At 40.9% G+C, this 27,498-nt stretch overlaps 1 protein-coding gene across 2 annotated transcripts in view; it reads left to right on the forward strand.

Moving 5' to 3' along the window:
• The window catches only part of NPR3 (natriuretic peptide receptor 3), an 89,199-nt gene that overhangs the window by 21,061 nt on the left and 40,640 nt on the right, over positions 1 to 27,498 (forward strand). For both annotated transcript variants that reach the window (XM_012558087.2, XM_004385228.1), the window contains exon 3: positions 7,974 to 8,140. In XM_012558087.2, coding sequence (XP_012413541.1) covers positions 7,974 to 8,140 — 167 coding nt within the window. The remainder of the gene's footprint in view (positions 1 to 7,973; positions 8,141 to 27,498) is intronic.

Here is a 27,498-nt window from a genome sequence, read left to right on the forward strand (position 1 = left end):
GATGCATCTTAGATGGCCGCTTGCAAGCTTTTAAGACCCCAGACGCCACTCACCAAAGTAGGATGCAGAACATTTTCTTTATAAGCTTTGTTACGCCACTTGACCTAGATGTCCCCTGAAAGCATAGTCCCCAGATCCCCCATGCCTGCTACTCTGTCTCTCAAGGTATTTGATTGTATTCAGGAAACTTCCTAGCTTTGGTTTAGTCCAGTTGTGCTGACTTCCCATGTAGTGTGTGCTGTCCTTCCCTTCACCTAAGATGATTCTTATCTACTATCTACTTAGTGAATAACCCTCACTCTCCCTCCCCATCCCCATTACCATCAAAAAATGTTTTCTTCTGTGTTTAAACCTTTTCTTGAGTTCTTATAATTCACTCAGCATAAGTTCCAGCTTCCACCATGTTATATGATGTTTCACAGCTTCATCATTGTTCTTTATCGTTGCATAATATTCCATTGTGTGGCTATACCATAATTTGTTTATGCATTCATCCGTTGATGGGCACCTAGATTGCTTCCATCTTTTTGCTATTGTGAACAGTGCTGCAATGAACATGGGTGTACATGTATCTATTCGTTTGACGGCTCTTGTTTCTCTAGGATATAGTCCAAGGAAAGGGATAGCTGGATCATATGGTACTTCTATTTCTAGCTTTTTAAGGACGCATAGAAAATGGCCTCTATTTTAATCAATACTTAGTGTTACATTTCAAAAATATACTTGATAGTGTGTTCGTTTTTATTAATCATTAGATTGGTGTAGGTAAACGCTCACAAAAATTCTCAGATTTTCCCAAATTATATTGCTGCAGAAGTTCTATGGTTATATGGGGGAATTCAAGTGATAGAGGTACGATTGAAAAGATAGGTTAAAAATATTTAGAGATACGATGAAGTATATTGCTCTCTGGAGTTTTCAATAGCACCTATTGGCATTATTGGGGTTCCTGCATGGGGCAAATGGTTAAGCGCTTGGCTTCTAACCAAAGGGCTGGCAGTTTGAGTCCACTCAGAGTCACCTTGAAAAAGGCCTGGTGATCTACGTCCAGGAAGAAAGGTCACAGCCATTGAAAACCCTATGAAGCACAGTTCTACCCTGATGCACACAGGGTCCAAATGAATCAGAATTGACTTGACGGCAACTGGTGATTGGCATTATCCATTAACATTATCTTCCAAAAATGTAAGCTAGGTGGGACTGTTAAGATTACTGTAATGCTTTCCTGCCTTGCTGAGAAATCAGAGGGTACTAATTAAGGTGAGGATGAAACTATAGCAGAGATCAGTGATAGACGCGAATTAAGTTACTTGACTGGCTAAAAATGGAAAAAATTACAGAAAAGCTGGGAGAGGAATTGAGATTTATTATGTTTGGCTTTAAAAGGGATATATGGCTATTTAAGTCAATTTGGAGCAAAGAGAAAAAGGAAAAGAATTCTCACATAATCCTAAACAGCATTTAGGCATTTTCCCTTCCAGTCGTTTTTCCACTGCTACTTTTGGTTATAACATCGTTGTCATCCCACTGTATGTGCAGTTTTAAATCTTGGAACACCCTAAACTCCTAATGAGTAGAGTGGGCAGGGTATCAGTGTTTGGAGTTTGGTCTGCATTTGAATCCTGCTTCTACCACTTATTAGCTAAATGACTTTAGGTACGTTCATCTCCTTAAGCCTCAGTTTCCTCATCTGTAAGATGTGGATGACACTTAAAACTTGCTCTTAGAGTTGTTATGAGGATTAAAGAATGAAGGTGAAGCTGCTTTTCAGAGCCGTGCACAATGGCATCACCTGATATACTCATGGGTGGAAGCAGACCAGCCTCACCTGTGGCAAGGTGTAACACTGGCCACTTGGATGGGGTGAGGCAATGGGGCCAGTGCTTTTCTCTGACTTAAATGACCTCCAGAGGTCAAGAGCCACAGTGCTGTGTGGCCAGCCCAGGTGAACACTAGGCTTTTGTTTCTTGGATGAGTTCTGTGATGTCTCAGTTACTCATTTAGGCCACGTTTAGGTCAGCTTGTTGTACCGTGGTGGCTTGCATGTTGCTGTGATGCCAGAAGCTACCCCACCCGTATTTCAAATACCAGCAAGGTCATCCATGGTGGACAGATTTCAGCAGAGTTAATCTGAAGGTTAACCAATGAAAACCCTATGGATCACAACAGAATATTGTCTGATATAGCGCTGGAAGAAGAGCCCCCTAGGTTGGAAGGCACTCAAAACACACAGTGGCCACAACAATGGACTTGAGCATATCACCAACGATTGTGAAGATGGTGCAGGACTGGGCAACATTTCATTCTATTGTACGTGGGGGTCTCCATGAGTCAGAGCTGACTCTAGGAAAACTAACAAAAGCAACATGTCCTTGGTCCTCCGTAAGTGCTGGGAGCTACGTTATCCCAAGGTTAATGCCAGTACTAGCTTCCTGGCCACAGAATTGCTGATCACAGGGCTTGGTGCTGAGCAGACTGTTTCCACTTTCACAAATAGTCTGTACCCTCCTCACTCTAAATGCAAACTTGTGTTTCCATGGTGCTTAAAACAAAACAAAGCACGTCAAAGCAGAACAAATCTTTTCCCCCTGCTCCTGAAACAACTGCAAAAAAATTACCTTCTCTATCCTATGTTTCACCAGAAGACTTCTTTCTCCACTTCTTTATCCCTTACTCAGGACCATTATAAGAATATTCCGTGAATACTCACCACTTCTCTGAAAGTGCTCTCCTAACGGTCACCAATGACTTTTTCATTGCCAAATCCACTAGCTTTACCATAGACCATACCTTTATGCCTCTAAAGCAGTGCAGTCCAATAGAACTTTCTACAATGTGGCTATGTTCTATTCTGTATTGTCCAATATGGTAGCCACTAGCCACTTGAATGTAGCTAGTGTCACTGAGGAACTGAATTGTAAATTTTACTTAATTTAAATAGTTACACGTCTGTAGTAGCTACTGTACCAGACCCCAGAGCTCTAGAGCATTCACTATTGTTTGTTGTTGTTAGCTGCCGTTGAGTTGGCCCCTGACTCATGGTGATCCCATGCACAATGGTATGATCCATAGGGCTTTCATTGACTGATTTTTGGAAGTAGATCACCCGGCTTTTCCTCCTATTTTGTCTTAGTCTGGAAGCTCTGCTGAAACCTGTTCAGCTTTACAGCAACACACAAGCCTCCTGACAGACAAGTGGTGGCTGCACTTCAGGTGCATTGGTTGGGAATTGAACATCTGCCTTTTTCTGGAAACCTGTGCACTCATATAGGGCAGTTCTACTCTGTCCTATAGGGTCACTATGAGTTGGAATCGACCTGATGGCAATGGGTTTAGGAGCCCTGGTGGTGCAGTGGTTGAGAGCATGGCTGCTAACCAAAATTTTGGCAGTTTGAATCCACCAGTTGCTCCTTGGAAACCTTATGGGGCAGTCCTACTCTGTCCTATAGGGTCACTATGAGTTGGAATCAACTGGATGGCAACGAGTTTGGTTGGTTTTGATTTTGTGCACTGAGGTTTGATGACCCAGCATTCTCTACCTCTCTGTTAGCTCCTTCTCTGTCTCCTCTTTTTTGTCCTGCTCACTAAAAATAGCATCCCCAAAGTGTTCTATGCTCAACATTTCTCCCTTCTCCTTCAGCACTCCCTCCCCATCCAGTGCAGCTAGCCCCTGGGTTCTAACCATGAGCTGCATGGAATGACTCTAACGATTTCTCTAGCCCTCTCTCTTCTTTCTGCTTCAGACCAGTAGATCCACTGCCAGCAGGGTGTTGTCGCTTGAGCCTCTGTAGTCACCTTCCATTTACCATGACCCTAACTGAAACGATGACCATTTCCATGTTCAGTTAACCCCTCCCTGCCCCCCACCTAGCTATGCTCTTTCTTTTAACAACAACCTCTTTTTCCTTCTCTCTTTGGCGTCATCTGTGCGGCGCCTCCCTCGCTGCTGTCCCTCACTCCCTAATCGTTGTAGAGTCTTGAGATTCCTCTTGCATAAGATTAAAACAGTAGTGAATATCTGCTATTGAAAAATTAAGTTCAGAAACATATGAAAAAGAAAAGAAAACTCACCCATGAGTCTAGCCACCCGGGGAATAATTTGAAAAATTTTGGCGTGTAACTTCCCACAGATAACCTCTTATAACCTCTTGCCTGGATTACTGTGGGCTGTGAACCTTTCGTGTCTCCCCACTCTAATCCATGAATATTTCCCAAGGCATGATTCTGATCATGTCACTCTGCTGTTCCGCTCATCAATCTTCAGAGGCACCCAGTTGTCTCCTGAATTAAATCTCTCCTCACTGATGGGACGTCATGCCAAGCTGACCTCTGCTTTCCTAGTATTCAACAGGACACACTACAAAGAAGAAATGCCTGTAAAAGCAGGACGTCAGTATTTGTTATGGTTGTGCTTAGATAGCTATGTAACTTGACTTAAATTTATTAAGCGCTACCATTTCCATTAAGGAGCCTTGGTGATGCAATGGTTAAGTGCTTGGCTGCTAACTGAAAGGTCAGCATTTCAAACTCATCCAGCAAGTCTGTAGGAGAAAGACCTGGCTGTCTGCTCCCGTAAAGATTACAGTCTAGAAAACCCTCTGGGGCAACAGCAAAATCGTTTCTATTATTTTTCTAGTGGAAGTTTTCTAGAAAATAAAACTCCAAAGCTATTATCTTTTAAACTATGGTAGGTAGATTTACTGTATTGGATTTCACCTTTTCCAAATTAAAAAAAAAAAGTTTTTCCCATTTTTGTAACTAAGATAGTTGCTATTTCTAGTTCTCGGTGTATTTTCTAGTTGGTGTTAGTTGTCCTTGAGTCAGCTGTGACTCATGGTGACCCCATGCACAACAAAATGAAACATTGCTCTGTCCTGTGTCATTTTCACGATTGTTGATGTGCTTGAGTTCATTGTTGTAGCCACTGTATATTATGAGTGTCTTCCAACCTACAGGGCTCATTTTCCAGCACTATATAGGACAATATTCTGTTGTGATCTATAGGGTTTTCACTGGCTAATTTTCAAAAATAGATCTCCAGGTCTTTCTTCCTAGTCTTAGTCTGAAAGCTTCACTGAAACCTGTTCATCACGGGTGACTCAGCTGGTATTTGAAATACTGGTAGCATAGCTTCCAACATCACAGATATATGCAAGCCACCACAGTATGACAAACTGACAGACGGGTGGTGGACTTTCCAGTTACACAGCATAAAACCAAACAGGGTAAAGTATTTCTCATCTTGTGTCCCTGGAGAGATCGCTTTCCTGGAGCTGAGAAACTCTGACCTTCTTTGCCTAAGAAACATGGTTGCCACTGAGTCTTGACACCTTGGGTCAAATAAAAATGAATCAATATATATTTTTGCGTGCCTATAAGGAATGGTTTCCTCCGTGGGATAAAGATGTTCTGGACGGTCTAAGAATTTGGGGTCTTCTTGTTAAATGGGTTCAGTCCCCTGTGAAAGCCATCTTATCTGTCTGGTCATGGAGCACCCTGTCACGTTGTCCCTGGCTGATGGCAGAGCCACCCATCTCACTCAGTCTTTGCCCATAGGCATGGGGACTGCTTATGCTGTGGCCTCAGTGTATGGGAGGCTTCAGCTGGGAGGAGGAGGACTTTGTCTGGTGGCCTGAAATTTAATCTTGTGCTCATTGAAGAGCTGATCTAGTCCTTCATGAATTCTGTCCTTAGCTCCATCTTATTTATCTTTTAACAGCTTCCTGGCACACAGTAAGCAATTAATAAATGGTTGCTATTATTAGGATTATGACTATACAGACACCTCCACAGACAAATCCTTTGTGTCTGTCCTTTCTCATGCTCCAGGCTGAAGTTCCCAGCTGCTGGATGTCATACACATTTGCACCTTTGCCCGTGCTGTGGGCTCTGCCAGGCGTGCCTTTCCACCCCTTCTCTTATTAAAATCCTATTCACACATTTAGGACCAGTTAATGTCTCCTCCTCACATGAAATCTTTCCCCCTGTTGAAGCTCATTGCTTCTTTCTCCACACTCTGCATTGTTTCTTTGAACCCCTCCCCGCCCCAGTAAGTTGTTAATTCTATCCTGTAATACTTCACTTGTCTACATGTTTGTGTCCAAGTCCCTCTCTTGAAGATGGTGGAGACTGTTCCGACATTTATGATGCCCACTGTGGCTATCACAGAAACTTGCACGCACATAGTTGTACATAGTTAATTAATGTTGAGGTATTGGTGGTTAAGTGGTAGAATTCTTGCCTTCTGTGTGAGAGAACTGGGTTCAATTCCCGGCCAATGCGCCTCGTGCTCACCTACCACCCATCTGTCAGTGGAGGCTTGCATGTTGTTGTGATGCTGAACAGGTTTCAGCAGAACTTCCAGACTAAGATGGACTAGGAAGAAAGGTGTGATGTTCTACTTTGGAAAGCAGCCGATGAGAATCCGGTGGATCACAATGGTTTGATCTATAACCAATCATGGGGCTGGTGCAGGACAGGGCAGTGTTTTGTTCTGTTACGCGTGAGGTCTCTGTGAGTTGGGGCTGACTGGACAGCAGCTAACAAGAAGAGTTGACGTTTGATTCAAGCTGTGATAGAAATTCCAAAGCCACCAAACCTTTACTTAACTTCTTCTGTAAGATTAGAATGAGTGTTGCGGGGCCCAGACTGCATACTTCAGGGACGGCCTTGCTCTTCACCCTTTGGGTTTGAAGGGTCTGTGGTGGACTAGGGGCTCCCAGTGAAAAAAATGACCCAGTAATGTGAGTTCCTTGTTGTAGTTAAAGAGATATTCAGGAATCATAATGATAATTCATAAAAAAACTGTTTTTTTTGGTCAAAAGTTAAACCCATTTTTGTTGAGTCAATTCCAACTCATAGCCACCCTATACGACAGAGTAGAACTGCCCCACAGTGTTTCCAAGGCTGTAAATCTTTACAGAAGAAGATTGCCACATCTTTCTCCCATAGAGTGGCTGGTGAGTTTGAACTGCTGACCTTCAGTTAGCAGCTGACCACTTTAACCATTGCACCACCAGGGCTCCTTTGTCAAAAGTTTGAGGTCCATATTTCCTTTTTGGGCCCAGCAGGACTTGTGTTTTCTCAAAAATGAAATAATAAAGAGGAGTCATGATTCTTACCCATGTAATTTGCCTTTGCTCTTGTGAAAGGGAGGGGTGGGCAGTAGTGGGATACTTGGTTTCTCCATGCCTCTCTTTCCCCATCGTAAAACAGAGAAGATAACAGTACTCGCGTCACGGGGTCTTGGGAGGATTAAATGAGTTTATGCATATAAAGTGCTCAGTAAAATTATTTTATTGTTATACTATGATACATGTGCTCAGTGTATTAGCAATTTGTATTTTACTCTTGACACACATTGATGAACATTGTCCAATAAATAATTTTCTTGATGCTTCCAGCACAAGAGAGATACAAATGCTTGAGTTCACCTAAACTACTTTCACCCTGAAGAGATTCAAAGAATATCAATAATCTATAACTTTTTTTTAACCGTGCCAACTTTATAATATTTGTGTATATCCACTGCAGTATATAACTGCATCCTGCCATTCGACAGCTACATCAATCAGGCTTATTATATACCATAGTAACAATGTGGTTCACATCTACAGTTGAATGTAGGTATTAAAAAATAAATGTGAGTAGAAAGAAATAAAAACGTACTTCTTACTCCTGTGGTGCTACAATTCTAGCGGGCTGAAAATTGAAGTTGTATGGTTGTTATAAGGCAATTACCTCAACAGTGCTTTTCTTTCTCTCTCACATTTCAAAGGACACATGTCCAAAGGGCCTTCTTCTCCTTTAACGATCTTGACATTGTCACATTATACCCAAGTGCAAAACTATGACAATACCTCTTGCCTCGGCTGCCAAAAGTAACATGCAGGGACACATTGCAATTCAAAAGGGATAATGGTCCCTTTATACCGACTGGCTTGGAATTATAAATATTTTTATTTCTCCCGTAGGAGATGGCTCGTGGAAGCGAGGAGACAAACACGACTTTGAAGCTAAGCAGGCGTACTCATCCCTCCAAACAGTCACTCTACTGAGGACAGTGAAACCTGAGTTTGAGAAGTTTTCCATGGAGGTGAAAAGTTCTGTTGAGAAACAAGGACTCAATGAGGAGGATTACGTAAGTGCTTGATTATGAGCCTAGACCTTCAGCATCCTGAAAACAGTCTTCTAATTAAATCAAAGGTGACAATATGCCCATTCTGAACCATTCAAAAATTCCTAGGTTCAGGTCTGAATGTCACTGTTGCCTTCTGTGTGTTTTTATTCTGACTAGTTTTTTTTCCTCCCTCCCCCAGCCCCATCCACCCGTACCCTTCACTTACTCTTCTCCAACTGCTGCAGGAGGGAAAATTGCTTTTTATGGGTGCTTGTGGGAACGCAGCGCTGATGTCTGTATACTTCCATCTACCTATCTGGCTAGGAGGCTGTTGGGGGAGAAGATGGCTAAAGGAGTGCCAACATTTTGCATGCCTAGTTTTTCCAAAGCTTGATGACAGAAGGTATTTTGGGTTTTAGAAAGTTCGTTCTTTAATTAAGAAGCCCTAGGGGAGCAGTGTTTAAGCACTTGGTTGCTAACCAAAAGGTCAGAGGTTCGAACCCACCAGATGTTCCAAGAGAAAAAGATGTGGCAGTTGGCTTCCATAAAGATTACTGCTTTGGGAACCCTATGGGGCAGTTCTACTCTGTCCTACAGGGTCGTTATGAGCTGCAATTCGCTTGATGGCACTGGGCTTTTCTTTCGGCAATCTAGCTTAGTTTTTTGGCTGGTCTGTTCCTCATCACAGTCACTGATGTTATCCCCTTCTGCTCCGAGTTACTTCCTACTCAGGTATTCCAGGGTTTTCCATATCATTAGTGCTATTGTTACTGATGGATTTTCTAAGAGTGGACTAATGTCGGGACCCGAGATGAGGCTAAGGATGTTTCTTTACACAGAGGAACTCATCCACGAGTGGCACCAAAGGTAGCTGACCCCATCTCACTTGATGCCATTGTTCCATCATTCCAGCTGCCTCTGGAACACGTTGCTGTGTTACTGCTTCTCACTTCTGCAAATCCTTTCTCCAAGCAAGATGAGCAGTTGGTCCCTTGGGCCAATGGGGTGGATGTGCTGGTTTTCAAAACTGTTCACTCCACAGTGTCTAACACAGAAAAGGGGGCACCTTCTTTATGATGGGTATATGGCTTGGACCGTCCCTGCCCAAGTTGGATGATGACCGGCTTCATAAGATACTGGTCACGTCCAAATAGGGCTGCTTCCAATTTCTCTACTTGAAGTACCACAGATACTAGCATTGCCTTTGGACAGACCTGCCTTTAGAGCCTGGGTCCAGCACTTCTAGCTGTGTGATCTTGGGCAAATCACTCAGTGTCCCTGATCCAGGGTGTTGTTGTTCGAAGGATTATAGATAATCTGTCTGAAGCATTTAGCTCTTTCCCTGTTATATAGTTGGAACTCAATAAATAGTACCTGTCTTTTATTATTGTTATTAGATTAACCCAAAAACCAAACCCACTGCTGTTGAGTAGATTCTGACTTATAGGAACCCTATAGAACAGAGTACAACTGCCTCATAGAGTTTCCAAGGCTGTAAATCTTTACAGACGCAGACTGCCACACCTTTCTCACACAGAGCAGCTGGTGGGTTCGAGCTGCCAACTTTTCAGTTAGCAGCTGAGTGCTTTGACCACTGTACCACCAGGGCTCTTGTTATAAGATTGTATCTATCTTTATAGGAATTTTCTATCAGATGACATACAGTCTTATAAACATATTTATAAATGTTTTAAATATATACATATACATAAAAACATATATATATTATACACACCTCATTTAAATACCTTTTGGCATTCTAAATCAGTACTGTCCAATAGAGATACAATGCAAGTCACAAATGTGAGCCACATATGTAATAAAAATTTTTCTAGTGGGCACATTGAAAAAGTTAAAAACCAAACCCAAACAAAACACAAAACCACATAGTTGAAATTAATTTTAATAATACATTTTGTTTAAGTCAATATAAGAAAATGTTATTTCAACATTTAATCAGTGTTGAATCAAGTAGAAATCAGAGCTCGTTATAATTACTTCATCCAATTTTGAAGATGTGTCTGTCTTTAATATTTATGAGTGTTTTAGTTAGGCTCTTTTGAGTGCCACTTGCAGGCATTTATCGGGTGAGTTTAGACAGGTGGTCGTGATGAGCATTGTGAAGAGGGAGAAAAGGTAATCAAAGAACAAGGAGCCTGGTGTGGCTGGGCCTCACAGATACTAGAAAAAAAAACTAAACCTGTTGCTGTCAAGAGTTGATTCCGACTCATAGTTGGACCCTATAGAACAGGGTAGAACTGCACCATAGAGTTTCCAAGGAGCAGCTGGTAGATTTGAACTGTAGACCTTTTGGTTAGCAGCCAAGCGTCTTAACCACTACACCACCAGGTCTCCGGACTATAAGATATCAGACCTAGATCTAATGCAGTAGGAGATGCTTAGCAAGGACAGCAAGAGTTTATAGTCTTCACTCTGGGGCTCAGCTCTTTTCTAGGTCTTTCTGCTTCTCTTATTTCTTCTAATGGGTTGTCTCATCTGCTTGCTTAGAACTTCAGCCCATGAAGTCCATCATGTTCTCTCTCTCTCTCTTTTTTTTTTTTTAAATTGTGTTTCAGGGGAAAGTTTACAGCTCAAGTTAATTTCTCATACAAAAATTTATACACATATTGTTATGTGACACTAGTTGCAATCCCTATAATATGACAGCACACTCCCCCTTTCCACCCTGCGTTTCCCATGTCCATCCAACCAGATCCCTTCCCTTCCTGCCTACTCATTCCACCTCTGGACAGGAGCCTCCCATTTGGTCTCGTGTATCTGCTTAAATGAAGAAGCACACGCTTCACAAGTATTATTTTATGTTTTATGGTCCAGTCTAATCTTTATCTGAAGAGTGGGCTTTGGGAATTGTTTTATTTCTGAGTTAACAGAGCGTCTGGGACATCATGATCTCTTTAGCCTCTGCTGTCAATCTTGAATCCAGAAACATTGGTGTATTCTCTTACTAGTTCTAAACTTTATTGTGTAAAATTTATCATTCACTTTCTAAAGAATCACATGACCTATGAATAGCGACAACTCTGTCTTTTCAATTCTTAATACTTCTAATTAATTAATGAATCCATTTTGCACTGGCTAGGACTCTAGTACACCATTGAATATAAGCAGTGATCATGAGCATCTTTGCTTGTTCTTAATGGAGAACATCTAATATTTCACCATTTAAACATGATGCTTGCTGTTGGGTTCTTGGGAGGGAGTCTTTATTAAATTATGTAAGTACTCTTTTATTCCTTGTTTGGGAAGAATTTTCTTTTTGTCAAAGTGACTCCTTTTATTAGGATAACTAAAACAAAAATAGCATAACGAGCATCATAATCTCCATGATAGAGGTTAAGGGAAGGCACTGGACACAGATTTTTTTTTTGCTCATTTCTAATTTTTTCTTTTTTCCTTTTTTTAAATTGTGCTTTAAGTGAAAGTTTACAATTCAAGTTAGTCTCTCGTACAAAAATCCATACATACACTGTTATGTGACCCTAGTTGCTCTCTCTATACTGTGACAGCACACTCTTCCTTTCCCCCCCGAATTTCCCATGTCCATTCAACCAGCTCCTGACCCTCTCTGCCTTCTCATCTCACCTCTGGACAGGAGCTGCCCATTAGTCTTATGCATCCACTTGAGCTAAGAAGCACACTCTTCACGGGTATCATTTTATGTCCCATAGTCCAGTCTAATCTTTGTCTGAACAGTTGGCCTCAGGAATGGTTTTAGTTTTGGGCTGATAGAGAGTCCAGGGGTCATGCCTTCCAGGGTCCCTCCAGTCTCAATCAAACCATTAAGTCTGGTCTTTTTACTAGAATTTGAGTTCTACATCCCACTTTTCTCCTGCTCTGTTAGGGACTCTCTGTTGTGTTCCCTGTCAGTGTGGACATTGGTGGTAGCCAGGCACCATCTAGTTTTTCTGGTCTCACTCAGACTGATGAAGTCTCTGGTTTATGTGACCCTTTCTGTCTCTTGGGCTAATACTTTCCTTGTGGACACAGATTTTTATTGTACGCATTACAAATTGTATGATAGCCTTATTCTATTTCATACGTTAGTAGTCAGAATCATATTAGCATATTGTCAGCAGCCTTGGAAATTTATGATCTGCTCAAAATGCAAAAGTTTGAAAGTTTAAATTTTTTACAAAGTTATACTGATGGGGTGGCAATAATGTTTTTCAGTAAATTTGTTCTGTTTCCATTTTTAACTTACCAAGTTTTGACAAATTAATGCAATTTTGTTTCTATAAAATTGATCTCTTCTCTTCTTCCAGCTTTCTCTCGCTCTGTCTCCATTGCCATCTCCATCTCTTGCCCCCTCTCTTTTTTTTAATTGAAATTTTCATTGAGATAATTGCATATTTACATGCAGTTTTAAAATATAATGTGGAGAGATCCTTGTACACTTTACCCAGCTTCTTCCAGGGGTAACATTTTGGCAAATGATTGGACAGTATCACAGCCAGGATATTGACACTGATACAATCCACAGATCTTACTCAGATTGCCTCACTTTTACTTGTGTGTCTGTATGTTAATTTTATCACCCATGTAGGTTTGGGTGTTGAATTTTATCACATACTTTTTTTCTACATCTCTTGAGAAAATCAGATTTTAAAAGCCTGTTATAATGTGATTTGTATTGCTAGATTTTTCTAATGTTAACCATTTCTGCATGCCTAGATTAACTCTGCCCTGTCTCTATCTCAAGACTTTTGAGTTTCTATATCCTTAGCTCCTATTTGGAGAATGCAGTAATGGTTGAACGTACTTATGTTTGCCGTGGTGAAGCTTTTCAGGCTGGGTTGTCTCAAACGTCATTGGTATCCTGTGGAATAGCTTTTCTTGGGTGAGCTGTTCACTCCTATTTCACTCAACTCTGGTGGGAGGCTGAGTAGGTTCATGTGTGTGGTGTGATAGAAGATAGGGTTACTGAGAGCTGTGCTGGGAAGACGAGGGAAAACGTCTATGACACAATAGCTGCAACGATGGGCTCACACATACCAACACTTGTGAGGATGGCTCACAACTGGGCAGTGTTTCCTACTGTTATATATGGGGTCACCAGGAGTCGGTACTGACTACTAACAACAGAGCTGTGCTATCATTGTAGCTATGGGCGTTGTCTGGACACACTTGTCTAGTTATTAATGTATATATCTTATGATAGTGTCTCCTCCATTCCCATGGGTAATATAATAATATTTTTATAAGTACATTTGTCCTCTTACTCATGAACTTGGTGGAAGCCTATTTCATTCTGATACATCATGTTTTTAATGGGGCTTAATGGCCAAACTGGAGCCCTAGTGGCGCAGTGGTTAAGAGCTCTCCTGCTAATCAAAAGGTTGGTAGTTGGAATCCACCAGCCACTCCTTGGAAACCCTATGGGGGCAGTTCTATTCTGTTCTATTGGGCTGCTATGAGTTGGAATTGACTTGATGTCAAAGGGTTTGGTTTTTTTTTTTTTTTGGTTTAATGGCCAGACTGGTTTTGGTAATGGTCACCACTGGAGGCAGCATAACTGTCTTAGTTAGCTTGTACTGCTATAACAAGCAAATATCACAAGTGAGTGGTTTTAAAGAACAAAAAGTTATTATCTCACAGTTTTGGAGGCTAGAAGTCCAAATCAGGGTGTCGGCTCTATGGGATGGTCCTTTCTTGCTGGTAGCTAGGGTGCTCCTTGGCATTCCTTGGCTTGTAGAAGGATCTTCACATGGTGTCCACCTTCCCCTTGGGCCTGTGTTTCTGTGTCTATTCTGCTCTTTTTATAAGACACCATTCAGAAGGCTAGGTTTAGGATCCAGGACCCATCCTACTCTGGCATGACCTCAGTAACATAACAAAAGAAAACCTCTATTTTCAAACAGGTACAGGCGTTAGGACTTAAACATAACTTTTCGTGGGACACAATTCAATCCGTAAAAATAGCCTAGCGGTTAAATATGCAGGCTTGGATTTCACAGACCTGACTCTGCCTCTTACTATTCTTATCTTAGACACGTTTCTGAAACTATGTACCTTAGTTTACTGACTATAAAATGGGGATGATAATTTTTAAGAAATAGGTTGTTGAAGGAATTCAAGAATTGCATATAAATACTATTTAACACAATGCCAGACACTTAGTAAGTATTCAATAGGTGGTAGGTATTATTTCCCTTACTATAGTTTCTTATACTGCAGACCAGTGTGTATGATTCCCCTGCATGCATAACACCCCTCATACCCCTACTCATTCCTCAGGTCTTAAATAGCACTTCATCAGGACGGTCTGTCCTGACATCCCAGACTACCTTGCGGCATTCTGCTCCTCTCTGTCCAAGCGCATCTTTCAGGTTGTAATTACACATTCATGTGTGGGATTTCCTAATTAACTCTGTCTCCTCCCTCAGACTCTAAACTCTATTGGAGTAGGAACTATGTCTGTTTCTGCTCACTATTGCATCCCCTTACTGCGTGCTTGGCTCACAGGAAACACTCAATAAAAGCAAGCTATTTATTATCGTGGAGTCTCTGGGTGGTGCAAATGGTTAATGCATTCAGCAGCTGACCAAAAGGTTGGTGTTCAGAGGCCACCCAGAGGCACTTGGAAGAAAGGCCTAGCAATTTACTTCTGAAAAATCAGCCATTGAAAAACCCATGGAGCATAGTTCTACTCCGACACACACATGGTCACCATGACTTAGAGTCAACTTGATGGCAACGGGTATTATTATTGTACTTTTTATTCTTGTTATTATTGAATTGTAAGGACATTGGATCCAACCCTCTCCATGAACAGTGGTGGAAACTGAGGTTCAAGGTGGGAGAGGAGGCAGTCAGTACAAGATTTGGTGATGATGGCAGTGCCTTGACCTTTTCAGATACGTAAAACCAGGTGTTTGGGTTCACTTATGTTGTGGGAGATGGTGTTGGGGAATAGTAATAGGGTTTTACAATGGGGTTCTGAAGACTCTTTGGGGTTCATCAGAAATCTAAAGTTCAGAAGTAAAGCATCACTGGGGAGGGGCCCTGAAGTATCAGTGGGCGCTGGCATGGCTCAGGCAAATTTTTGCCAAGTGCCTGCCTGGCCTTCTCTGGTGGTTTTTATTGGGTCGCTCACAGGTGCGGTGGCTCTCACTCAAGAGTGTCTTACGGAAGTGCTTGGCTTCAGCCCCGTGAGTGCGTTCAATTCCAGAGCACTGGCATTTGGTTTGAGAATGGTTCAATGACTTTCTTTTTCCACTACATCAGTCTGACCCTTTTTTAATAACAAAGTGCCCAGTATGGGGGCGAACCCATGACCCTGAGATTGAGTGTCTCAGGCTCTATAAGTGAGCCTGGTAGGCAAGAAAGGCTGAAGTATTTTCTTCGTTTCCCTGTACCTCGCCTGCCCAAATATATACTTTTGTGTCTCTTTACTCTTTCACACGCTTGACAAAGGCTGGCCAGGGCTCTGTTTCCTCTTCCTTTGCAGCAACCTGTTGTCCCTGTTTTTTTCTGAAGTATAAACCATCATTTCCTCGATCGTCAGATGCTGTTTATTGAGTGCCCCAGGGAGCGTGACTGTGAGCTTGATCTTGGAAAACGTAGTGATCCCATCTGGGGTGGGATCCTCATCACCTAAATATACTCAAGCAGATACATAAATATCCATGACCATGAGCTTTGGGGAGTCCACAGCAGCTGAATTTCTGTACCACATGGACATAAAACACCGGGCACCTTAGTCTAAGGCACTGTGATATTGATAGTACTGACAGAAGTCTGGACAACTCATAGAAGACCAAAGGTGGCACATATGGGAAAATTCTCATGTTCCCAGAGAAATGACATCAAAAGGAGTGGAATCACTTAGGTTAGTTCTTTTTTAGTAGGAAGCTTTTTTCAGCTATATCCAAGTTTCTGTGATTTCCTTGTCCCTTTAAGTAGATGAGGGTTTCTTGACCCATAGTCCATTAACTCTTTATAATTGTGTACAAAATTTTGTGTGTAATGTACATGTGCATATTTCTAGAGAGAGTGGTCATAACCCCTCATCTGATTCTTAATAGGGTCAGTGGAGTAAAAAGGGAAGACCATTGAACCAGACCATGACTGGCCAGCATACCATTTTCCCAGTTATTGTCCTGAGCCCTGTTTATTCACATGGATAGGATACAACATTGCACATGCAGGGTTGCAGTGAAAAATCACTGCACTGGAAGAAACTGAAGAAACATCTAACTGTCTAATATTACCTAATCTTACATTCTAAAACCACTCAGTTTATTCCTGAGAAGAAAGAGATATTCATGTATTCATTCATTCATTCTGGACTAGGGAGCCAGCCCAGTCTTTCCAATTCCTAGTGTTTTCACATTATGTCTTTGAGAGGTAGATTTAAATTTGTCCCTACTACTATTTCTCTAGTTAGTCTGAGCCAACGTTGGAGACATCTTTTCCCTTCTGGCAGTCTCTCTGGCTTCTAGGCCCTGTAAATCCCACTCTTGGCCTTGACCCATTCTTCCTATTGTGTCTGGCACTTTTGAGACCCATTCACTGTCTGGCCCTTTAACAATTGGCTCTGCCCTTGAGTGAAGCGCACCTTCTTCCCCTGTTGTTGAAATCAAAATAATACATGGCATTTTAGAGTGAAAGGGCCTAATACAATGAAAGAAAAAAGTCACACTGAATTAAAAATATTCACAGTACTGTAAGAGTTATAGACAAACATGAGTTTGCTGTTCTGCCCTTTTCTGCTCCTGACTCTCATTCCTTAGTGGCAACCATCGCTAATATTTTTATCTGCTTCTTCTGCTATTCCCCTCTATATTCCTAAAATGTTGTTAGGTGCCATTGAGTCGGTTCTGACCCATAGTGACTCTGTGTATAACAGAACGAAACACTGCCCTTTCCTGTGCCTAAAATTCCTGAAATAGTTTATTTCTATTGCTGCTTTTGATATTAAAACTTTTGATACTACCTCTTGGTTTTTTAAAGTAGAAAAATATTTAACTCTTTTATACTCTCTTCCTCTGCCAGTACTTCCTTTTCCTCTATCCTTCTAATATTTTTCTAACACAGTTTTTGGTTAAAGATGCATTCAAACAGTAAAATTTGAAGAAAAGCAAAACAAAACTCCTTTTCATAGCTTTTGTTATTATGGTCATATGAATATTATTACTACTGAGCCATGTATTGTTCTATGATATTTCTTTTTCTGTGCATCTTTCGTTTTCTTTGAAGTAAGTAATTGTTTTGGTTTTTTGTTTTCATGTAGTTCTCATTGTTTCATTCTCATTCCCTCAGTCAAACATTTTAGGTAATGACGTTAAATTTTTTTTTTTTTTTTTTGAGCCCTTTGTCTTTCTGCTCCAGTTCAGACTAGTTGCTTTCTTGAAACTCAGCCTGGAAATTTCCACAGTTCTATCCTGTATTGAATCCCCTTTTTCTCAGATACCAGATCTTTTTTCTTGAATTTTACCTTGGTTTCGAAGGAGAAGGAGGACATAAGTGGAAAATCTTTTGAGACTATGCATATCAGAAAGCACTTTGTTTTATTCTTGTATTAATTTAGCTGGGTATAAAATTTTAGTTGGAAGATTATTTCCCCTCAAAATTTTGTGTTCATTGCTCTGTTGTTTTGTAGCTTTTGGTGTTGCCATTCTTATTCTTTGTCTTTTTCATGCTGTTTTATTTTTCTCTATTTCTAGAAGATTTTAGTTTTTTCTCCTTATTCCTGATTGTTTCAGTCAGGCTGTAGCCAGGAAAATATAGCTACAGCAGGTAATGCAACAGAAGGAATTTAATAGGTGGAATAAACTTTAAAGTGTGGGAAGAGCTGAAATGCCAAGCGGAACAGTAAGGCAAGTCAGAGATTAGCAACCGCAAAAAGCTATTACTACCTCTCGAGCTGGAAGGACCAGGGAAGAGATAATTTTACCAGTATCCAAAAGTTAGGGCTGCCCACAGAAGCTAGAAGCATGGAGAAAATGCTATCTCTACCAGAGACACTACCCAAGGCAAAGAGAGAGGGGGAGAAATATTCTGGCTTTTCTCTTCCTGCTACCTCCAGTCCTCCACCAGTGCTTCTTGTTGGCTGAATCATCCAGAAGTCAGCTAACATGGAAATGCAGCCTTCAGGAGTCATCCTCCTATGATAAAGAGCAGAGCAGAGGAAAGAAGGGGGATGAATTGGAGACCAAGCAGGCACACAACTGGCTTACCAGTGTTCTCAAATTTCACAATGATGTGACTTGGTCTGGGTCATTTTTAGTCTTTGTGCTGGGCTCTTTGTTTTCTATTTCTGGAAATTTTTAAGATGATGTCTTAGTTATCTAGTGCTGCCATAACAGAAATACCACAAGTGGATGGTTTTAATGAAGAGAAGTGTATTTCCTCACAGTCAAATTAGGCTAAAAGTCCAAATTCAGGGTATCAGCTCCAGGGGAAGTCTTTCTCTCTCTGTCGGCCTTCTCATCAATGTTCCCTGGGACTAGGAGCTTCTCGGCACGGGGACCCCAGTCCAAAGGATGAGCTCTGCTCCCGGCACTGCTTTCTTGATGGTATGAGGTCCCCCTGTCTCACTGCTCACTTCTGTCTTTTATATCTCAAGAGATTGCCTCAGGACACAATCCAGTCTTGTAGATCAGGTCCTGCCTTACTAACACAACTGCCACCCATCCTCCTTCATAAACATCCTAGAGGCAGGTTTACAACATACAGGAAAATCACACAGTACCAGGAATCATGGCCTAGCCAAATTGCTACACACATTTTTTGGGGGACATAATTCAAACCATGACAGATGATGTTGCCTCTCCTCAGTTGTCCTCTAATTTTCTCTCCTGTCTTCCAACTCTGCCTTTTTGTTTTATTTTCTGACAGACTGCCTCCACTTTATCTTCTGAACTGTCTATTGAATTTTTAATTTCTGCTACCATATCTTTAATTTACAAGAACTCACTCTTGTTCTATGAATGCCCCCCTTTTTAAAAATAGAAGCCTGATCTTATTTCCTGGATGCAATAACTTATCTCTTCATTGGTTCTAGAATGCACTTTTGTCACATTGTAACGTCTCTAAAATTGGCATTCATATTGTAACTGGCAGGATGTCATAAGAACCCATAAAACAAAGGTGCATCGTATAATTCTGGTATCTTACATTTGTTGAAATAAGCTTTTTTTTTTTTTTTTTTTCAAGCTTTCTATTTCCTGCATTGCCTATTTCTTCCAAGTTCCTTTTTCTGGGGGGAGGTTGTTAATTTTGATCTCTTTCTTGTTAATATTAGACTTTTCTTAAATTTTTGGTAATCCTTAGCTGCCTGTTTAAGAGTGAGCCATTAAGGAACTCTCCAGAAACTCTCTGCTTATGAGTAGAACTTATCTAGTGGTGGATTTTACTGTAGATTAATAAGGTATCAAGCTAGCTTTCTCAAAGGAGGACCCCAAATGTGATTATCTGTAGGTTGTTTCATTTAGGTCAGTCAGTTTCACTAAAGAATTATCCTCCAATTCCCTTCTTGAGAGTCATAAGGTTAGCTTCTATTCTGGGAGTCCAGGGAGGGGGCTTTGAATTAGAATTAGAATTGCAGACTTTTCACTTAAACCTCATCTTCAGTTTTATGCTTCACCCAATCTCCAGCTGTGCCTAGTACCCTCCTGTTCAAATCTTCTTTGCTTCAAGATCTTCAGATAATAAACCTCTGGTCTTCTGCCTGGATTGGAAGGGGCAGTTTCTTGTTTGTGGAAGATTAGGGAGGGGATCTGACTTTTAAGTGCTCCTTTTATAGACTTTCAGCTAATCTTCCTATTTTTAACTCCACTGCATTCCCACCTCCAGAGGTAACATATGTCTTCATTTCTTGAGCCTCTGGACTTGAATGGCTTTGCTTCTTGTTGGCATTCCTTGCCTGTCTCCTGTGCACACTTAGGTTTTAGTTTCTCAGGTCTATTGACTTGTTGCCGTAGAGTCAATTCTGACTCATAGCGACCCTAGAGGACAGAGCAGAACTGCCTCATACAGTTTCCAACAAGTGCCTGGTGGATTTGAACTGCTGACGTTTTGGTTAGCGGCTGTAGCTCTTACCTACTATGCCACCAGTGTTTCCAGAACTGTTGCTGTCAGTTACCCCTTTTTAACCTCCAGAATTTGTTGCTATTTCTCACCTATTATTTCCCTCCTATATATACTCTTTCGACTTGCAGTTTTACATGATAAAAAATTCCCTTATTGTCGGTTAAGATTTTTAAATTTTAGACAGAGTATGTGTTTAAATATGGAGCCCCTGGGTGATGCAAATGGTTACGCACTTGGCTACTAACTGAATGATAGTTGGTTTGAGTCCACTCTGAGGTGCCTTGGAAGAAAGATCTGGTGATCTACTTCTGAAAGACCATAGCCATTGAAAACTCTATGGAGCACAGTTCTACTCTGAAACACATGGGGTTGCCATGAGTCAGAATTGAGTCAATGGCAAGTGTGGTTTTTTTTTTTTTTTTTCCAAATGTGTTTAAATGGCTGTGGTTTACCGGAAGTCTCTTCTGGATTGTTGAATCTCAATATCAGGCATGTGTCCAAAGATGACAGTGCCATCTTTTGTAGGTGGGAGATCATCTTGTTAACTTTAAAACAAGGAATGGAGAGGCAGAGAGAGTGTGTGTGAGTGAGCGAGTGAGTGTGTGTTTTGGTCCCAAATGTGCTAGCTTCTTTAAAAGTCCCCATTTGGTTCCAATTTTCCTTCTTGGGGTACTTTGTCTTGACTTACTAGGTCATGCCTACCTTTTTACCCCCACAGACATGCCTGTCTTCTGTGATTATTTAGAAACAATTGCACACAGACAAAGCATAGTAACAATAATATACACTCATTAAGAATAGAGTTGTTCTTTTACAAGTTGGAGGTGCAATGGTTAAGTGCTCAGCTGCTAACAGAAAGGTTGATATTTCAAACTCACTTTGTGGCTCCATGGGAGAAAGACTTGGTGATCTGCTTGTGTAAAGATTAACACCAAAAAATCCATTGCTGTCGAGTTGATTCTGACTCATAGCGACCATATAGACTAGAAAATCTATAGGGCAGTTCTACTCTGTCACTTGGGGTTACTGTCAGTTGAAATTGAGTCTGCAGCACCTAACAACAACAGAACATATGAAGACTGTTTATTTTACTTTATGTCCATGGCTAAACGGTTTTCTCTAATACAGCTCTTAACCAATTTCATTTAAAAACTATTATTTTGTACATATACAGGAAAATCATCTAGGAAAACTGCTGCCAGTTTAAATAGAATTTTAGGTTTTAAAGTAGATTTTTTAAGCTAAGTTGACTAGTTTTAAGATTAAAAAAATGGGATTTTTTTCATTAAAATAATTGTAGGGGATTTTTGTGTCCTGGCAGAATACTTGTAATTAATCTAAATGCCATGGTAGCAATTTTACACTCTTTCTAGAATCAGTTAGAACTCTTTTATTGTAAAAAAAAAAACTTTGAAAAACATTTAGGAGACAAATTCATTTAGAGAGCCCCAGTATGGGGTGCAGTTGCCTTTCAATGTAACCTTAGAGAACAGAGAGCTTTCCTCTGACTAGGATCTATCCCCTAATAAGCTCCAGTGGTGCAGACAGAAACATTCTAGTGCCAAAGGCGAACCAGCCAGAAAGGAGCTGTAGGGAAGGAGAGCTCTTGACCATGGACTTGCATGGTGGGCTTCGGCGGAACAAGCCTGTGGCCAGGTTTCTTCTTAGAGCTTCAAAACCAGAGATTTGGATCACCACCTCAAGGAGCTTTTCCATTTCCAGGTTTTTGTTATTACCTGAGTCCCTGGGTGTGGAAAACGTTTAAGCGCTCGGCTGCTAACCGAAGTATTGGAGGCTCGAGTCCACGCAGAGACGCTTTGGAAGAAAGGCCTGGTGATCTACTCTTCCAAACAATCAGCCATTGAAAATCCTATGAAGCAGAGTTTTACTTTGACACATATGGGTTGCCATGAGTCAGAACTGACTGGACAACAACATTTTTTTTTTTTTGTTATTACATGTTAAGAGTGTTTTCTAAGTTTAGTCTTAATTTAGAGACTGCATTTCATTGACATTATCTGGGGATGGGGTTTACTTATCCTATATTGAAAGATCACAGTGTAACAATCATCACGACTCCCCCTCCCCTGCATTTTAGGGGAATCGCCTTACAAGAAAATATTCTGCCGCTTATAATATTGCAGCAGAATATCTTCTGGAAATTTATTTTACTCCAGCTTTAAAATACAAAAGACCAGCTTTTCTTCAGCTTCAAATTAGTCACTGCTCTGTGGCATGTAACTTTTGTACATGCCAAACCCTCCTTTGTGTATACAAATTAAGTAATTGCAATGTCGCCAGTCCTGTTTGTGTTTACAAAGACACAGCTGCAAGTGTAGTTTTGCGAACACAAAATTAGAGCCTAGCTTTTAAGAGTGGGTCAGAATTCTTTTAGTATTTCTCCAGTTAATCTCAGAGATGGCTTTGTTTTTGGTTTAAAAAAGATGTTTTAGTTTTAAAGAATGGATATGTTCCTTTTTTTTTTTAATGAAATAATGCTGCATCCTTAGTACTTAGGCTTTCAAATTCAATTTCATACTTCTTAATGCGACTTCTGTTCTTGACTTGGGGTAGAATTTGGTAAATGCTGTTTTCATTTCTAACCAGGTATTCTGAGCAGGGGGTGGTTTAATAACCTTGGGTATTTGCTCGTTTGAGGTCAGCAGGCCACCCATCGCTTGTTTTTCCACCTTATTTAAAAGCTGAAAATTTAACTAATTAAATATCCCAGCAGTGTCGATGCACAGCAGTATTGTTAGAGAGCTCGGTGTGTCCTAGGGCATTCCCTCCCTCCCAGGTCTCCCTCTAACGCACTTGAAATAGGAGGCTGTGGAGCAGGCGATTTATCTAGCCAAGGTGTTCGAACAGAGACAGCGTTTAATAAATAATTGTTTAAATAGTCCAGACATTACATTTTGGAAAGTCCGAAATGTTGAAAAACAACGCTCTCATTTCCTTCAATGAGGGAAGGCCCAGCAGTAAAGCTGTTTAAACCAGCTTGCATTTTGCTACTCGTTTCGCAAAGAAGCAGTGTGGGAGGTGACATTAATTGAAGAGTTATCAGGTCATCAAATAAAATCTTGGCCAGACACTTCACTCCCTCTTGTCTTACATAATACAATTTAATTGGAACCGTATACTCTCACTGAAAATTTTAGGTTCGCTATTAACTAAAGCAAAAAAAAATTGCAGTGGATGCAACCCTATTTGTCCACTTCTGGTGAGATGAGGCACAGGCAGGCTTTTGTGTCTGCTAAAATTGCATCAGAATAGATGAGGCCTCCCAATCTCCCTTCAACTTCCCGCCCCCTCTTCACCCTTCCCCCTTTTCTTTAAAGTCAGCCAGGGAATAATTTGTCCAAATGAAAAGGTCCTTTCAGGCACTGGAGGGCTTTACTAATTGTATTTGAAAGAACAAAAGCAAACCACAAGTTGGCTTTTAACAACACAAAAATAATGAATTCACATGCCAGCATATTAATAAGATTAGTTTTATTCATCGAACGTAATCAGGAGGACCAAGGCACTGCAAGAGGAATGCCTTATTGAAAGCCATTCGTTTTCTCCAGCTAAAGAAACATCAACTGATTTTCAAAATGTACTTAAATACAGATACACTGAAATCTAAAAAACACATTACTTTCAATTTCTTGAAATTAAGGGGAAAACTGCTGTAAAAAGCTTTGCTGTTGTTGTTAGGTGCCGTTGAGTCGGTTCTGACTCACAGCCTCCCTGTGTACAAGAGAACAAAACACTGCCGGGTCTTGCACCATCCTCACAATTGTTGCTATAGTTGAGCCCATTGTTGGCAGCCACGTGTCGAGGTGTTGTAGGGGAAAGAACATCACAAAGTTTAGTAAAGCAAAAACAAAAGTTTTATTTGGCATATTTTCAAAGGGCAAAAGTAGGAAACGGACAAGCATGCTGCCATAGCCACGTCTGCCCAAGTCCAAGGACCATTACAGAGTCATCAGTATGTACTATCATTACAAATGGACAAAACCATGGAAAGCTTCACCTTTTCACCGATTGGCTAGAAACTGTGATCCTGCATTTTGAATTGTCTTTCTTAACAATCATTGGTACAGGTTTCAGTAACGACAATCAGGAGAGTCTTCACGGGTCCAGCAAATTTTCTATTCACTAAATGCTAATAGAAAAAGATAAGGGTGGAAGTCTTTTGTGTTCTGTTTGATTGGCTTTATGTGAAAGTGTCCCTAAGAGATATTTTCCAAGATTATCTTAGCTATTGGTCATTATACCTCAGGACTCAGTTGATGTGTCCTTGTGAGCCCAGCTCTAGCTGGGTCACATTCTCTATGCTCAAGGACAGGGAATAATAACTCCAATATTATTTCCTAAATCAGAGCGTCTTCCTCTTTTTCCCTGACCCTCTACTTTAGTTGTGCTAAATTGGAATATTTTAAGAACTTGAGTATCTCCTGATTAAATTTTTTTTTTTTGGTTTAATGGCAAAAGATTTAGTATCCATTTGCTTGTGTTTCCACATATCGGCAGGTGTGGATTTATGAATTGCAAAAAATGTTACCAAGCCATGTAATATGAAAATGTTTGGTGAAGAAAAAGGAGTTTTCCAAGCAACAGGTTTCATTTTACCCTTGTGGAAGACAGTATATATGTGTGTATTTCATGATGTGTGGTGATGTAATTTCAGTTAGAAAGACATTTTGCAATAATGGAGGCAATAGACTCAAATATACAGCTAAAATAGCAGTGCAGTGTGCAAATCTGTGTGTCAGCTCATTTGGTGAAATTCTTTGCAATTGAAACAACTTAAATTCTTTTTGAATAGTCACATCACTTATAATATGGACTGTAGACACATTACCAGGTCAGCTTGCAGAAAGAATATGCATCAGCTCTAATAATTATACCCATTAGTGTAAGTGAAGGGGCCCCGGGAAAACTGTAGAGGATGAAAGCTTGGATTTCTTTTTTTCTGCCCTTTTCTCCATTCCAGTGTGTCTGTGCTCCTAGTGGCAATTCAAAAACGACAAACGACTTGCTGTCCAGTCAATTCCTATTCATGTCCACCCCATGTGTGTCAGAGTAGAATTGCGCTCCGTGGAGTTTTCAATGGCTGATTTTTTTGGACATAGATCACCAAGCCTTTCTTCTGAGGCTCTTCTGGGTGAACTTGAATGCTCACTTTTTGGTTAGCAGTGAGTGCGTTAACCATTTGCACCAGCCAGCATCCCTCTCTCCATTCAGTGAGGGACCTATTTACACAAAAATATTAGTGGTTTGATAGGTTAGCTTTATCAAGATATTGCGTTTAAATGAGGAACCTGGAAAAGGAAGGCTTAAGGCAAATGAATCTAAAGGTAGTATTTTGCTGTCAGGTAGAGGAGATGAGAGCCTGTCCTCCGAATCACAGGATTCTACCAAGAACCCTGATTATGAAACTCGTCTTTAGTTGGACCTGAGCAACCTGTTACTTTTAGACCATAAACTCCCTTGCATGAAGCTTTGAATTTTAGGAACAGTGAAACAATGATTCTGCATTTCAAAAGATTTGACAGAAATCGGAAGAGAAGGGCTGCCACCAGGCCACTGCCAGGCTTCTCTGGCTGCGGCATTGACCAAGGACCCTGGTGTTTGATGCGGACAGCAGCTACAGGGTTTTCAAGTCTCTGAGGGCAGTTTTCTGGTTCATAAGCCCCAGCTATGGTTCAATAAATATTAATTGTTGGGCATTAGAACAATTGATGACCTCAGGGCATGCCACTTGTGTGCCAGAGACTTTAATCTGTTAAATGGAGAAAACCACACTGAGTCGCTCTTGAAAATTATGAAAATTGATTATAAAGGGTTTTTATAAGCCTCAGCGCCTTGAGTGATAGTGTCCAAAGAAAACAGCCCTAGCGGCGGAAAGCAGAACATCCCTGTGGTTCTGGAAGCTGTGTGTAGCAGTAGTTCAATGACACTCTTTCTGGGGTCCAGCCAGCTGTTAAAAGAGAGGAACTGGGATAGTATATTGCTGGGGATTCAACCTCCTCTCCTGTTACGAACTTTGAAAGTAGCTCAAGCTGCAGGAAATTATTTTGAATTAGTCTTTATCTTCTGATTTTTTTTCCCTCCCTGGGATGAACCTGCTTCATTTTTGTAAAGATCTAAAAATCTTGCCCTTGAATGCTGTGAATTGGAGGTAGGGCAGAGGTGAGCAGAGGATGTGTGCGTGTGTGTGTGTGTGTACCATAAATAGTTTGACGGTTGAACTAAATTTGGGGACCTTTATGAGTTATTTCTTCTACTCAATTATCTCTATGTGAGATAATTACTAAATAACTGGCATTAGATAGCTATATTTCTGCCCTGTCCTTGAAGAGCTTAAAGAGTTTTAGTCTTTGAATTTGCAAATAAGCCTGTGTCAGATTGGCACCCCAATTTGCCCATGGTTGCCACACAAATTATTTCAGTTTTCAGCCATTTTCTCTTTTTTGTATTCAACAGTGATCTGTATTTATGGTAACCATATGTTCATAAATATATATAATATTCACTAATTTCTTGAGCTAATGTCAGATACGCTTCATTTCCCTCTAAGTGCACAAGTATTTTTGTTGACCGCTTGACCCCCTATGTCAAGATGCAGGCAGCTAAACTTGAAGGTGATTATTGATGGAGCCAGGATGCACCCCATAACGCGCTTACAGAGCCCCTCCTTTGGGCAAGGCATTGTGCTAGGTGCTCCAAGGACAAGTCAGCACCTGAGTAGGTGACTCTCAAGGGATAAGTAAGAATAAATAGGTACAAATGAGCCTCCTAAGTGAGACAGATAGAGGGAACCCAAGCTTAGAAGCAGGAGTGCATTAGACACATTTAGGGACTGTTGTGGTTGTGAGCTGCTGTTGAGTCAGCTTTTGACTCATGGCGACCCCACGTAAGATGGAACAAAATTATTGGTTGCGGATCTGGCCATTGTGATTCATAGGGTTTTCAATGCCTAATTTTGAAGTAGATCGCCAGGCCATTCTTCCTTGTCTATCTTAGTCTAGAAGCTCCACTGAAACCTGTTCAGCACCATAATGACACTGACTGACCAGTGGTGGCTGCAATGTGGAAGGTGCGTTGGCTAGAAAAGAAACCTGAATCTCCTGCACGGAAGGTGAGGATTCTACCACTGAACCACTATTACTCCAATATTTAGGGAATAGTGAGTAAAATAACCTGATCTGAATGGAGGCATTGTGGGGAGGAGTAGTTTGGAAAGGTCTCTCTCTCTCCTCTTGTCTTAGGCTGGGGTCTCTAGAGAAGCAAAACCAGTGAAGTGTATATATATATATATATATATATATTCCTCT

The sequence above is a fragment of the Trichechus manatus genome, unplaced genomic scaffold (assembly GCF_000243295.1).
Source record: "Trichechus manatus latirostris isolate Lorelei unplaced genomic scaffold, TriManLat1.0 scaffold00135, whole genome shotgun sequence".
Lineage (NCBI taxonomy): Eukaryota > Metazoa > Chordata > Mammalia > Sirenia > Trichechidae > Trichechus > Trichechus manatus.